Below are 14,582 nucleotides of genomic sequence, written 5' to 3'. Positions count from 1 at the left end.
TTGGAAGGTGAACCTTCGGCCCAGTCTGAGGTCCTGAGCACTCTGGAGAAGGTTTTCGTCCAGGATATCCCTGTCATTGGCCGCATTCATCTTTCCTGCAATTGCAACAAGTCGTCCTGTCCCTGCAGCTGAAAAACACCCCCACAGCATGATGCTGCCACCACCATGTTTCACTGTTGGGACTGTATTGGACAGGTGATGAGCAGTGCCTCGTTTTCTCCATGCATACCGCTTAGAATTAAGGCCAAAAACATTTATCTTTGTCTCATCAGACTAGTACTTCAGGTGTTTTTTTAGCAAACTTCATGCTGGCTTTTGTGTGTCTTGCACTGAGAGGAGGCTTCCGTCGGGCCACTCTGCCATAAAGCCCCGACTAGTGGAGGGCTGCCGTGATGGTTGACCCTCTCGAACTTTCTCCCATCTCCCGACTGCATCGCTGGAGCTCAGCCACAGTGATCTTTGGGTTCTTCTTTACCCATTTCACCAAGGCTCTTCTCCCCCGATTGCTCAGTTTGGCCGGACGGCCAGCTCTAGGAAGGGTTCTGGTTGTCCCAAACGTCTTCCATTTAAGGATTATGGCGGCCACTGTGCTCTTAGGAAACTTAAGGGCAGCAGAAATTTTTTTGTAACCGATCTGTGCCTTGCCACAATTCTGTCTCTGAGCTCTTCAGACAGTTTCTTTGACCTCTTGATTCTCATTTGCGCTGACATACATTGAGCTGTAGGGTCTTATATAGACAGGTGTGCGGCTTGCCTAATCAAGTCCAATCAGTATATTCCAACACAGCTGGACTCCAATGAAGGTGTAGAACCATCTCAAGGATGATCAGAAGAAATGGACAGCACCCAAGTTAAATATGAGTGTCACAGCAAAGGGTCTGAATACTTATGGCTGTGTGATATTTCAGTTTTTCTTTTTTAATAAATCTGCAAAAATTCAAAACAATCAATATGGTGTACTGAGAGTACATTAGTCTCTCTCTCGCTCTCGTACAGTGCAGACACTTTTTTTTCTCGCTCTGCTTGCTTTGCTTCGGTTTACATTTTTTCTTGCTGATAAGCTTATTTTTCTTCTAAAAAAAAAAAAATTATGCAGCGACTCCTGGATATTTTTAAACCTGTTGGACTACTTTTTTTTGTAGATAGTCAGTTGTTGCTATATTCCAATATTTTCTGATACCCTCTCACCATTACGTGAGCGTGGCCTGCTAATTAGCACAAGCCTGCTATGAGCAACAAGACCAGCAATCAAGATGCCTCCCTTTTCCACTGAGGACTATCACGGACTGCTGCAGAGGATGTCAATCCTGGAAACAAAAATCTACAATCTTAAAGTGTATGTGGATGCAAATGGACAGTCGGGGAATGAAACCACTCTACCGATGTCTCAAAATGGTGAGCAGAAGTGTGCTAACAGACAGCCACTTTGCTCAACAAAGAGGATGGATGTGGACTGTCAAAACGGTAATAGCACATCCAGCAGTTCTCCCTGCTATTTACTGGGAGAAAACCCCAAAGATATGTGACAATATCTAAACCACAACACCAGCAGATTGCTGAGGAATCCGGCTGGCCTGCGTTGCGGGCTGCTTCAACCCCGAGTGAGCGGCCGTGGAGCGAAGGGCAAGAAAAAAGGACGCGAGTCAATGCAAAACATTGACATCAGACTTACAAATAGATTTGAGCCACTTTTACAAGACCCTGGCCAAGAATGCTCATCCCCACCACCACTGAAAAGTATGAAACTAAATCATACAAGAAAAACATGGCACCCCAAACGTTAATAGTTGGTGATGGAGCTGTCAAGGATGTGAAATGTTTTTGCAGTGAGAAGAACACCAAAGTACTGTGTTTTACCAATGACATGGTGTCTTATATCTCAAAAAATATCCTGGAGATCACGAATCAACACCAAACTGTGAAATATGTCATTATACACACAGGGCCCCTGGATGTTCACAAGCAGCAAACAGAGGTACTGAAGCGAGATTTCATTGATCTAACAAAAGTGCAATGTTTGGATGCTGAGGTTTTTATTAATGGACCTCTCCCACTTGTATGATTTGAACGTTTCTCTAGGATCGGTCAATTGAATAAGTGGCTCAAAGAAGTGTGTACTGCACTATCCGTGGGTTTCATTGACAATTTCTGCGTTTTTTGGGAGCGCAGACATCTTTACAAGGCAGACGGTTTCTGTCTAAATAGACAAGGTGTTAAGTTATTGGCTACCAACATTTTTTACTATGTACGTCATTCAGCGGCCCGAAAAGAAAACACTGGCCTTGGTGACACGGCTGAAGGACAAAAAGATGCAGTTGTTCCCAAATAATCGGAGGAACAGGAGATAAGGCGACACGAGCCGCAGACGGATTCATCAGTGTCATCCAAACAATTGGAGGAGCGAATGACAAATGAGATGAGCCAGCACGGTGAATCTCCCATACCCCTCCCTGCCCCATTGGAGCAAAGCCCAACACAAAACTCACTCTCGACTAGCCTAAATTCTCTGCTAGGTGTAACGGAGAGGATGAAGACTATTGTCAATATTGGAAACTAACTCACACCACGCCAAGATCTTCCTCCCATCCCCCTTCGCCTGAAACCACCGTCCACTAAGATGCGAAGGGCCCCTCCTCCCCCCATGAAGAACCTTACCTGCGAATCTGACTAATATCTGCGGGGTCTTTTCAAGAATAAGTCAGACCCTGATCGAGATCAGGCATTTTTGATCCCTCTAATTACAAGAGACAGAAAGTTGGTCAAAGAAATATGGCACAAAAAAAGTAGAACAACAAAGTTAGTGAGGATAAAATGTGAATCTATCAGACCATTGTCTCCAGTTATCTCTGTGAGACTAGCTCTTTTCAATATCAGATCGCCAGGTAATAAATCAATGTTGATTAATGACATCATTACAACCTATGATCTGGACTTATTGTTACTGAAAGAAACGTGGTTAACAGAAAGTAGCTGTAATACCATTTTAAATGAGGCAACACCAGCAAATTTTAATTTTGTCGCATAGGGAAAAAAGGCTGTGGTATTGCTGTTATTTGTAAGTCATTATTTCAGTGTAAATAAATTATACTGGGTGATTTTAGCTCTTTTGAATATCTCAGTTTTCGTAGTTAAAGGGTACCCAAAGGTTATTGTTTTAATAATTTATAGGCCTCCAAGATCCCCTCCTTGAGCCGTCACCTCATTGTGGTGGAGGGGTTTGTGTGTCCCAATGATCAGAGGAGCAAAGTTGTCTGGGGCTTTATGCCCTTGGCAGGGTCACCCATGACAAACAGGTCCTAGGTGAGGGACCAGACAAAGCACGGCTCAAAGACCCTATATGATGACGACAAACGATGGACTTGGTTTTCCCTTGCCTGGATGCGGGTCACCGGGCCCCCCCACTGGAGCCAGGCCTGGTGGTGGGGCTCGAAGGCGAGCGCCAGGTGGCCGGGCTTGAAACCATGGGGCCATGGATGAGATTCGCCCGGAGTTCCTAAAGGCTCTGGATGTTGTGGGGCTGTCCTGGTTGACACGGCTCTGCAACATTGCGTGGACATCGGGGACAGTGGCTCTGGATTGGCAGACTGGGGGGGGGGGGGGGGGGGGGGGTCCCCCTTTTTAAGAAGGGGGACCGGAGGGTGTGTTCCAAATACAGGGGGATCACACTCCTCAGCCTCCCTGGTAAGGTCTATTCAGGGGTGCTGGTGAGGAGTGTCCGTCGGGAAGTCGAATCTCAGATTCAGGAGGAGCAGTGTGGTTTTTGTCCTGGCCGTGGAACAGTGGACCAACTCTACACCCTCGGCAGGGTCCTTGAGGGTGCATGGGAGTTCATCCAACCAGTCTACATGTGTTTTGTGGACTTGGAGAAGGCGTTCGACCGTGTCCCTCGGGGAGTCCTGTGGAGGATGCTTCAGGAGTATGGGGTACCGAACCCCCTGATACGGGCTGTTCGGTCCCTGTACGACTGGAGTCAGAGTTTGGTCCGCATATCCGGCAGTAAGTCGGACTCGTTCCCGGTGAGGGTTGGACTCCGCCAAGGCTGCCCTTTGTCACCGATTCTGTTCATAACTTTTATGGACAGAATTTCAAGGCGCAGCCGAGGCGTAGAGGGGGTCCGGTTTGGTGGCCTCAGTATTGCATCTCTGCTTTTTGCAGATGATGTGGTTCTGTTGGCTTCATCAAGCCGTGACCTCCAACTCTCACTGGAGCAGTTCGCAGCCGAGTGTGAAGCGGCTGGGATGAGAATCAGCACCTCCAAATCTGAGACCATGGTCCTCAGTCGGAAAAGGGTGGCGTGCCCTCTCCAGATCGGGGACGAGATCCTGCCCCAAGTGGAGGAGTTCAAGTATCTTGGGGTCTTCTTCACGAGTCCGTTGTGGTAAAGATGGAGCTAAGCCGAAAAGGCGAAGCTCTCCATTTACCGGTCGATATACGTTTCTACCCTCACCTATGGTCGCGAGCTGTGGGTCGTAACCGAAAGAACAAGATCCCGGCTACAAGCGGCCGAAATTAGTTTCCTCCACAGAGTGTCCGGGCTCTCCCTTAGAGATAGGGTGAGAAGCTCGGTCATCCGGGAGGATCTCAGAGTAGAGTCGCTGCTCCTCTGCATCGAGAGGAGCCAGATGAGGTGGCTGGGACCTTCTGATTCGGATGCCTCCCGGACGCCTCCCTGGTGAGGTGTTCCGGGCATGTCCCACCGGGAGGAGACCCCGGGGATGACCCAGGACACGCTGGAGAGACTACGTACTTCGGCTGGCCTGGGAACACCTCGGGATCCCCCCGGAAGAGCTGTATGAAGTGGCTGGGGAGAGGGAAGTCTGGGTGTCCCTGCTAAAGCTACTGTCCCCGCAATCCGACCCGGATAAGTGGTAGAAAATGGATGGATGGCCTCCAAGATACAATAGAAAATTTATGGAGGACTTTTCAGAACTGCTGTCAGTTATTTGTACTGACGACAACTATTTTGTCATAAAGGGAGACTTTAAAATTCATGTTGACAATAACATTGAAAAAAAAATCTAAACAATTCTCTGATATACTAGACACATTTGACCTCTCTTAACATATTTAGTCCAAACCAACACCCAAGGTCACATCTTAGATCTGGTCATCTCTAATGATGTTGAAATTCTATCAATTGACATGAAGGATATGGCTATTTCTGACCATTTTTGTGTATTCTTTGAATTACAGATTCTTCCAAACGTTCAGACAACCTCTATGTCTATTAAGAAAAGGTACATAAATGAGAGTACCGCCACTAAGTTTATGGAGACCATTGCTGTGCTACAAAACTGTGAATGCTGAAACAGTCGATGAACTTTGGGATAATTTCACCTGTAAAATCTCAAATGTCATGAATGCAGTCGCTCCTATTAAAACTAAGACAATCTTGAGGCGACCGAGAACACAGTGGAGGAGCACAATGATTGTAAAGACCTCTAAATCAAAGTGTAGGAAAGCAGAACGTAAGTGGAGAAAAACTAAACTCCAAATTGACTATGACCTCTACAGACAAAGTCTTTGTAATTTTAACCAAGAGTTAGAGAGCAATACTTTTCTGAAATCATCAGTAAGAACTTCAACAATACTCTCACTCTGTTTGCTGTGGTTGACAAGCTCACAACCCCCCGAATCAGATTGCTCCAGAACTCCTAAAACTAGGTAAATGCAATTAATTTGCTTATTTTTGTGATAAAATACAATCGATCAGGTTAAATATTAGCACAAATCAGCAAAACAATAAAATGATACTACATCTGAAGCCACCCAGGAAAAACTCTTCTACCATGTCATGATACAGTTGACCAAAAAACTGTAGAGAAAACGGTTCAGCAGCTGAAACCATCAACGAGCTGTCTTGACTCAATACCATCTGACTTTTTCAAAGCTATTCCGAAGTCTGTAATAGCTGATTTGCAGCAAATACTCAATTGCTCACTTCAGTCAGGCGAGTTTCCTAAAGCTCTTAAAGGAGCTGCCATTAAGCCTCTGCCAAAAAATAGAGTGCTGGACGCCTCCATGTTAGCAAGCTATAGACCCATCACAAATCTCCCTTTCATTGCCAAGATTGTTGAAAAAGTTATTTTTAATCAACTCAGCAATTTCTTGAACTTAAATTGACTTTTTGACAAATTTCAAATCAGGTTTACGAACTCATTACAATACAGAATCTGCTCTTATCAAAGTGTTAAATGATATAATGTTGAATACTGACTCAGGAAACGAATGCAGCCCTATGGGGGGCACAAGCTTGTGCAAACTGTAGGCTGGTCCCAAGCCCGGATAAATGCAGAGGGTTGCGTCAGGAAGGCCATCCGGCTTAAAACTTTGCCAAACAAATATGAGCGTTCATCCAAAGAATTCCATACCGGATCGGTCGTGGCCCGGGTTAACAACGTCCGCCACCGGCGGCGTCAACCTGCAGGGCGCCGGTGGAAATTCAGATACTGCGGGTCGAAGTCAAAGAAGAGGTGGAAAGCGGGTTCTTCGGCAGAAAGAGAAGAGGAAAGCACAGAGCCTAGAACTGAATGTGGGGACTTTGAATGTTGGGACTATGACAGGAAAATCTCGGAAGTTGGTTGACATGATGATTAGGAGAAAGGTTGATATAGTGTGGTTCCAGGAGACCAGCTGGAAAGGCAGTAAGGCTCGAAGTTTAGGGGCAGGGTTTAAATTACTTTACCATGGTGTAGATGGGAAGAGAAATGGAGTCAGGATTATTTTAAAAGAAGAGTTGGCTAAGAATGTCTTGGAGGTGAAAAGAGTATCAGATCGAGTGATACGGCTGAAACTTGAAATTGAGGGTGTTATGTATAATGTGATTAGTGGCTATGCCCCACAGGTAGGATGTGACCTAGAGGTGAAAGAGAACTTCTGGAAGGAGCTAGATGAAGTAGTTCTGAGCATCCCAGACAGAGAGAGTCATGATTGGTGCAGACTGTAATGGACATGTTAGTGAAGGAAATAGGGGTGATGAAGAAGTGACGGGTAAGTACGGCATCCAGGAAAGGAACTAGGAGGGACAGATGGTGGTAGACTTTGCAAGCACGCAGGTGGATTACATGATAGGGGAGAGTGTGGCTAGTGTGGACAGTAGGAGCTTCCAGAAGACTGGACCACTGCAGCCAATGTGATCAAAGAGGCAGGCAGGAGAGTACTTGGTGTATCTTCTGGCAGGAAAGGAGAGTAGGAGACTTGGTGGTTTAACCCCACAGTACAGGAAATCATACAAGGAAAAAGGTTAGCTAAGAAGAAGTGGACAGAGGAGAGGCGAAAGGAATACATTGCCATGCGACATAGGGCAAAGGTAGAGGTGGCAAAGGGCAAACAAGAGGCATATGATGACACGTATGCCAGATTGGACACTAAAGAAGGAGAAAAGGATCTATACACGTTGGCCAGACAGAGGGATAGAGATGGGAGGGATGTGCAGCAGGTTAGGGTGATTAAGGATAGAGATGGAAATATGTTGACTGGTACCAGTAGTGTGCGAGATAGATGGAAAGAATACTTCGAGAAGTTGATGAATGAGGAAAATGAGAGAGAATGGAGAGTATAAGAGGCAAGTGTGGTGGACCAGGAAGTGGCAATGATTAGTAAGGGGGAAGTGAGAAAGGCATTAAAAAGGATGAAAAATGGAAAGGCAGTTGGTCATGATGACATTCCTGTGGAGGTATGGAAGCATCTAGGAGAGGTGGCTGTGGAGTATTTGACAAGCTTGTTCAATAGAATTCTAGCGCGTGAGAAGATGCCTGAGGAATAGAGGAACAGTGTGCTGGTGCCCATTTTTAAGAACAAGGGTGATGTGCAGAGCTGTGGGAACTATAAAGGAATAAAGTTGATGAGCCACACAATGAAGTTATGGGAAAGAGTAGTAGAGGCTAGACTCAGGGCAGAAGTGAGTATTTGCGAGCAACAGTATGGTTTCATGCCGAGAAAGAGTACCACAGATGCATTATTTGCCTTGAGGACATTGATGGAAAAGTACAGAGAAGGTCAGAAGGAGCTACATTGTGTCTTTGTACATCTAGAGAAAGCCTATAACAGTACCCAGAGAGGAACTGTGGTACTGCATGCAGAAGTCTGGAGTGGCAGAGAAGTATGTTAGAATATTACAGGACATGTGGTGAGGTGTGCTGTAGGTGCGACAGACAAATCTAAGGTGGAGTTGGGACTGCATCAGGGATCAACCCTGAGATCCTTCCTGTTTGCAGTGGTGATGGATAAGCTGACAGATGAGGTTAGACTGGAATCCCCGTGGACCATGATGTTTGCAGATGACTGTGATCTGCAGTGAAAGCAGGTGGAGGAACAGTTAGAAAGATGGAGGCATGCATTGGAAATCATAGGAATGCAGATTACCCAAAGTAAAACAGAATATGTGTGCATGGATTAGAGGGGTGGTGGGGGAAGAGTTAGGCTAAAGGGAGAACCGATAGCAAGGGTGGAGGACTTTAAATACTTGGGGTCAACCGTCCAGAGCAATGGTGAGTGTGGTCAGGAAGTGAAGAAACTGATCCAAGCAGGTTGGAACGGGTGGAGGATGTTATCAGGTGTATTATGTGACAGAAGAGTCTCTGCTAGGATGAAGGGCAAAGTTTATAAAACAGTGGTGAGGCCAGCCATGATGCACGGATTAGAGACAGTGGCACTGAAGAGACAACAGGAAGCAGAGCTGGAGGTGGCAGAAATGAAGATGTTGAGGTTTGCTCTCAGAGTGACCAGGTTGGATAAAATTAGAAATGAGCTCATCGGCGGGACAGCCAAGGTTCGATGTTTTGGAGACAAAGTTAGAGAGAGCAGACTTCGATAGTTTGGACATGTCCAGAAGAGTAATAGTGCGTATATTGGTTGATGTCATGAGGGAAGACATGAGGGCAGTTGGTGTTCGAGAGGAGGATGCAGGAGATAGGCTTACATGGAAAAAGGATGACGCGCTGTGGCGACCCCTAAAGAGTCAAGCCGAAAGGAAAAGACTGACTCGGGAAAGGTGTCAATTCTGGCCTTGTTGGACCTCAGAATATACTGCTGAACAGGTTGGAAACATGGGTAGGACTAAATGGAACAGTCCTTAAATGGTGCAGGTCCTACCTGGAGGAAAGGAGTTATTTTGTAACCATTGGAAGTGTTCAAGCTCATCGAATGGCAATGACCTATGGGGTTCTTGGACCCCTCCTGTATCTGCTACCCTTGGGTCAAATTCTTCAGAACTTTAATTTTGACTATCATAGCTATGCAGGTGACACACAGTTATATCTAGCAGTGTCTCCAGATGACTACAATTCAATTGAGGTGTCACTGTCTAAAACAGATAAATAACTGGATCAGCCAAAATTATCTTCAATTAAACCACAACAAAACTGAGATAATTGTTTTTGGCAGTAAAGAAAAGAGGATTGCTCTTAGTAAATACCTGGAATCACTTGCTTTAAAAACCCAAGAGCAAGTCCGAAACCTTGATGTTCTAAAAGATTCCGACCTTTCAACAGTCATATCAAATCAATTACTAAAACTGCCTTCTACCATGTGATGAACATATCAAGAGTGAAGGCTTGCATGTGTCAAGCAGACCAGGAGAAGCTCATCAATGCTTTTATCTCAAGTAGACTTGACTATTGTAATGGTCTTCTGATTGGATGCCCTAAAAAGAGCATTAAATAGCTGCAGCTCATTTAGAATGATGCAGCTCGGGTTCTAACCAGAACAAAGAGATCAGAGCATATTACTTCAATTCTAAAGTCTTTACACTGGCTTCCAGTCAGCTTTAGAATAGATTTTAAAGTTCTGCTACTGGTCTATAAATCACTAAACGGTTTCGGTCCTGAATACATGAATGAAATGCAAATGGGATATAAACCAAGTAGGGCTCTGAGATCAACAGACTCAGGTCAAATAGTGGAGCACAGAGTCCAAAGCAAACATGGTGAAGCAGCATTTTAGCCATTATGCTGCACACAAATTGAATAAGTTGCCAACAGAAGCGACATTAGCCCCAAGTGTGCATGTTTTTCAGTCCAGGTTAAAAAATCTTTTTTTCCTCATGCTTTTTAGAGCATTTCCACTTTTAAATTATATTTCTTGCAGTGTATGCAGTTTTAATTGTATTTTTTTCCTCTTTGTTTTAAATGTTTATCAGCTGTTCTTTCTTTGTTTTTAAATGCTTTTAATCATGTAAAGCACATTGAGTTACCTTGTGTATGAAATGCGCTATATAAATAAATTTGCTTTGCTGAGGGAAAAAAAAAAAAAAAAAAAAAAGAACTTAAAATGATTTTAGCAAATGGCTGCAATATAACAGTGAAAAATTTAAGGGGGTCTGAATACTTTCCGTAGACACGATAGTGTTTCCGGACTCGATAAATTGTCTTTGTTGTGGTGAGCCGATGGCGAGTTGGAGGGCTGGCATTATCCGCTAATGTGCTCGTGGAATACTGGCGGACCGGTGCTGGCTCCGTCCAATACTCCACAGCCTTACTTCATGTGCAGCACATAGTAGACAAAAGAGACATTTAACTGTTTCATGTGTTCGCTGGCCCACGAGCTAATGAGCTAAGAAGGTAAACGGCACGTTCCACCACGGCAGCGACGTTTAGAACAGCGCCTCGTTCAGAGTTGTTGTGTGTTTTAGTCCCCAATTAACACACATGAAAGTTTGCTGTTTAAGCATAATTTCAGCGGTACACATTCAGCGAACGTATCTGAATGACAGGTGAAGGGCTCATCTCCAGCGGACCAACCACACAGTCCTGCAGCTAGAGGGTGGGCCTTATTTTTCATGATTTCAGAGGCATTAACAAAGGGGGAGGGGGGGTGGAATATCGTGATAGTGTTTTGGGAATACATATCATCCTAAAAAAAGTATCATGACAGGCCTAGTGAAACCTTTCTTGGTGGCAATGATCGAATCTGAGGCTGGAGCTTCTCCTCCGATCGTGCCGGGTCCTGAGGCAGAACTACTTTCCTGAAGGAATCGACCTGCAGCGCTTCATCTCTTTAAATGGACTCCTATGCAGTCTTATTGTACACCACCATACTATATGATAAATGTTAGCCTCTCGACAGCCATTGCAGCCTGTTCATCCTGAAAGAGGACCTCCTCCATCTCTGGTTCCTTCTCAAGGTCCCCAAATGGGGTTTTGAGTTTTCCCTTGCCCGACCGGGGGGTTTAGATCAGGGAATGTTGTCAATCTTTGGAGTGTAAAGCCCTTTGAGACTCATTTATGATTAAGGGCTATACAAACAAACTTAACTTGACAAAATAGTCTACTTTAACACCACACAAATAATTATGTTTTCATATTTTTATAGCACATAACGTAAACATTGACAGGACGGGGAGGGAAAAAGTAAGTGAACCCTTGGATTTAATAACTGGTTGACCCTCCTTTGGCAGCAATAACATCAACAAAATATTTCCTATAATTGCATGTTAGACGTGCACAACAATCAGGAGGAATTTTGGACCATTTCCCTTTACAAAACTATTGCAGTTAGGCAAGAACCCTGGGATGTCTGGTGTGAATAGCTCTCTTGAGCTCTTGCCCAAAACATCTCTATCGGGCTGAGGTCAGGACTTTGACTGGGCCACTCCAGAACTTATTTTCTTCTGAAGCCATTCTGTTGTTGATTTGCTTCTGTGTTTTGGATCATTGTCCTGTTGCAACACCCATCCTCTGGTGAGCTTCAACTGTCGAAAAGACGGCCTCCAGTTCTGCAAAATATCTTGAACAACTTTAAATTTTTCTATTGATGATAAACAAGCTGTCTAGGCAATTTGTCTAACTAATTTGTCAGACTGTTGAATATCAAGATTTTAAGAGATACTTTTGTAACCTTTTCCAGCTTTATAAAGGTAAAAAAATCTTAATTGTAGGTCTTCTGAGCGCTAATCTGAGCAAAGCAATGCTTCTTGACGAGGGACAATTCTAAACTGGTATGTTTTCTAGTGGCCAGATAAGCTTTTACACCGGACCTCCAAATCTTATTTTATTGATTGGACTCCAGGTTGTCTCACACCTGACTGATTAGCTCGAAGAATTTGTCATCTCGAGGTTCAGTTTTTCCTCCTGTCCTGTGAAGGTTTACTTATTTTTAATAAATATGAAAACACAATTGTGTGGTATTAGTTTAAGCAGAAACTCTTAATTCTTGTGATTCAGATGATTAGACCACATTTTCTGACCAATTTATGCAGAAATTTGAGAAATTCCAAAGGGCTCACATTTTGTCCTCCCACTGTATGTTGGTAACCAATTTGTATGTATGCATGTATGACCTGCAGGCATCACTGTTCTCGCTGCCACTCTCTGTGCTTCCTGACTGACTTGAGCTCTTGGAGCTGTTGTCTGTCTTGCTGTCCTGCTGTTGATGTTCAGGTAGTAGCAGCAGAGCGTTCCTTAGACAAATGGCAGCAAATTCCATACTGGCTACTGGGATGGCTGCTGACTGGCCTTCACTGCCGGACAGACACACAGAGCAATTTAGAAAATCTGAAAAAGCTCACCAAGAAAACTGAAATAGTCACATAAATATTTATCTTGTTTTACTGTATTATATGATGGAAGATGAAGTAGTGAGGTAGAGCAGATGAAGTCGTGAGCTAGAGTACTAACCTGTAAATAGTGTTCTGCATGGATTGGGATGCCAATACAATCTTGCGATGATATCCCTGTCCGACAATTGACTGAACAATGCCTTTTTTACAAGGTAAACCTTTGCTCTCCTGTTCTGAACCCTGCAAGCAAACAACAACAACAGCCCTGTTGGAAGGCAAATAGACCAGACAAACAAAATAGAGAAGGGTCTCAGCAATAAATTAGGAAAAGGTGTTATGTTATCCATATTAATTATGATCCTATTTTGAAAGGCATAACACAAATTTAATTTAATTAACACAAATGTATCGATTCTTAACAAATGCTTAGACTTTACAAACACTTTAAAAGAAACAGCTGTGCAACAAGACTGTTGGGTTAGACAGATACTTGATCCCAAAGAAAATTATGGAAATTTGATTTGACATACCCCTTTATTAGCAGCAATGCAACTCTCTGCAAGTCGCAGCCACAGTCGAGGGTTTGAATGGTAAACCTGCACCGCCTCAATCAGACATTCAAAGGCCGCCAGAGGCCTGCCAATGTGCAGCAGCTGGATGCCACAGTTATACAGAAGCTCATAGCGTTTGTTGGCCAGTAGAGCACACATAGGGATACCTGTGAATTTCTTAGCTAAAAAGTAGGGGGGGGGGGGGGGGGGGAAGAGCAGAAGAAAGGGTAAGAAAGTTACTGTATGGTTATATACACAATCATTAACCAATGTGCTCTAAAGACGCAGACTGCATCAGATTATATTTTTGGGGAAAATATTGCAATATATCATCAGTAAATCTGGCTTTAAAATGCTATTGACCACTTGGAAGCAGCAGAAATATCCATTGTAGATCTACAGTCGGCAAGGTAAATTCCTTTGTTTTTGTTGTACACACAAGACATTTGGGTTTCAGATCAAAAGAGCTTTTATTTCATGGTACAAGCAAAAGGTGCTCTGTCCTGAGTTTTTTAAGACATCAAGATGTACATACCATGAAATAAAAGCTAGAATTCTCAATTGTTGTCTCATATTAATTTTTTGATCTGAAACCCAAATGTCTTGAGTATACAAAAACAAAGGAATTGACCTTGCCGTTCCAATACTTTTGGAGGGGACTATATCTATTGTATATATCACAAATAGTGATGCAACAAATAATCGATTAATCGGCAACCAATCGATTAATTTGATAATAAACAAGTTGACGATGAATCGAGTAATCGTTTATAGACCTTGTTAAACAAAAAAATCCTCGGAATTCCAGCCTATAAATATTCTCAGATTTCTGTCGTCCTCCATGAAAGCAGACTGATTATCTTTAGTGTTTAATCAAAATAACAAACATCTGCTTTTACTCTGGAAAACAACGATCAACATTTTTGCACATTATCTGATGTTATGGACCTAACCAGTAACTGAATCACAATCTAGGTTTGTGGATTTTCTACACTGTTAATTTGAAATGTTCTGTTTTTGAACAAAGGGATAGAAATTAAAAAAATGTTTTGAGCAAATTGATCGAAAAAAATAGATTGAAGTATTATTAATTGTTAGTTGCAGTCCTAAAACACTAAATATTTTAACTTCCATTCAGCCATGTCCACACAGAGGTATTTTTTATTTATTAGTGTTTTGCCTGTTTTAGGTAAATTGGTCATTTTTTGTTTTGCTTTTAATATTCCTAGTCAGGTGTAACTCATGACGTTTTGCTAAAAACAGTCATGTGCATTATTTTGGCCAAATAAAAACTCTGCCTGAACCATTTGTACAACCAAATGCCACACAATAAACCATCGTGACATCGTTAAATCATACGACAACAGCATGGTACAATAGCCCACAAAGCTAAATGAACAGGATGTTTGGCTTGTGTGACGTCACAGCGCCAGAAAGAGACGAAGACCGGAAAGCGCTGGATACAAAAAGCAGACGGCATTCTGAATCATATTTATCGATTTTATTGCTGTATATCTGCTATATAATCACTTTGA

General features: G+C 43.3%; 1 protein-coding gene across 9 annotated transcripts in view; it reads right to left on the bottom strand.

Annotated features, from left to right (window-relative positions):
• cnot10 (CCR4-NOT transcription complex, subunit 10) overlaps positions 1 to 14,582 on the bottom strand; it is a 47,878-nt gene that overhangs the window by 13,837 nt on the left and 19,459 nt on the right. For 7 of the 9 annotated variants that reach the window (XM_061775389.1, XM_061775390.1, XM_061775391.1 and 4 more), the window contains 3 exons: positions 13,027 to 13,229; positions 12,615 to 12,736; positions 12,224 to 12,457 (listed from right to left, as the gene is read on the bottom strand). In XM_061775389.1, the coding sequence (XP_061631373.1) occupies positions 12,224 to 12,457; positions 12,615 to 12,736; positions 13,027 to 13,229 (559 nt within the window). The remainder of the gene's footprint in view (positions 1 to 12,223; positions 12,458 to 12,614; positions 12,737 to 13,026; positions 13,230 to 14,582) is intronic. The other 2 variants (XM_061775392.1, XM_061775393.1) reach the window with 1 other exon arrangement.

The sequence above is a fragment of the Phyllopteryx taeniolatus genome, chromosome 6 (genome assembly GCF_024500385.1).
Source record: "Phyllopteryx taeniolatus isolate TA_2022b chromosome 6, UOR_Ptae_1.2, whole genome shotgun sequence".
NCBI lineage: Eukaryota > Metazoa > Chordata > Actinopteri > Syngnathiformes > Syngnathidae > Phyllopteryx > Phyllopteryx taeniolatus.
This window is presented reverse-complemented; position numbering and strand designations above follow the sequence as displayed.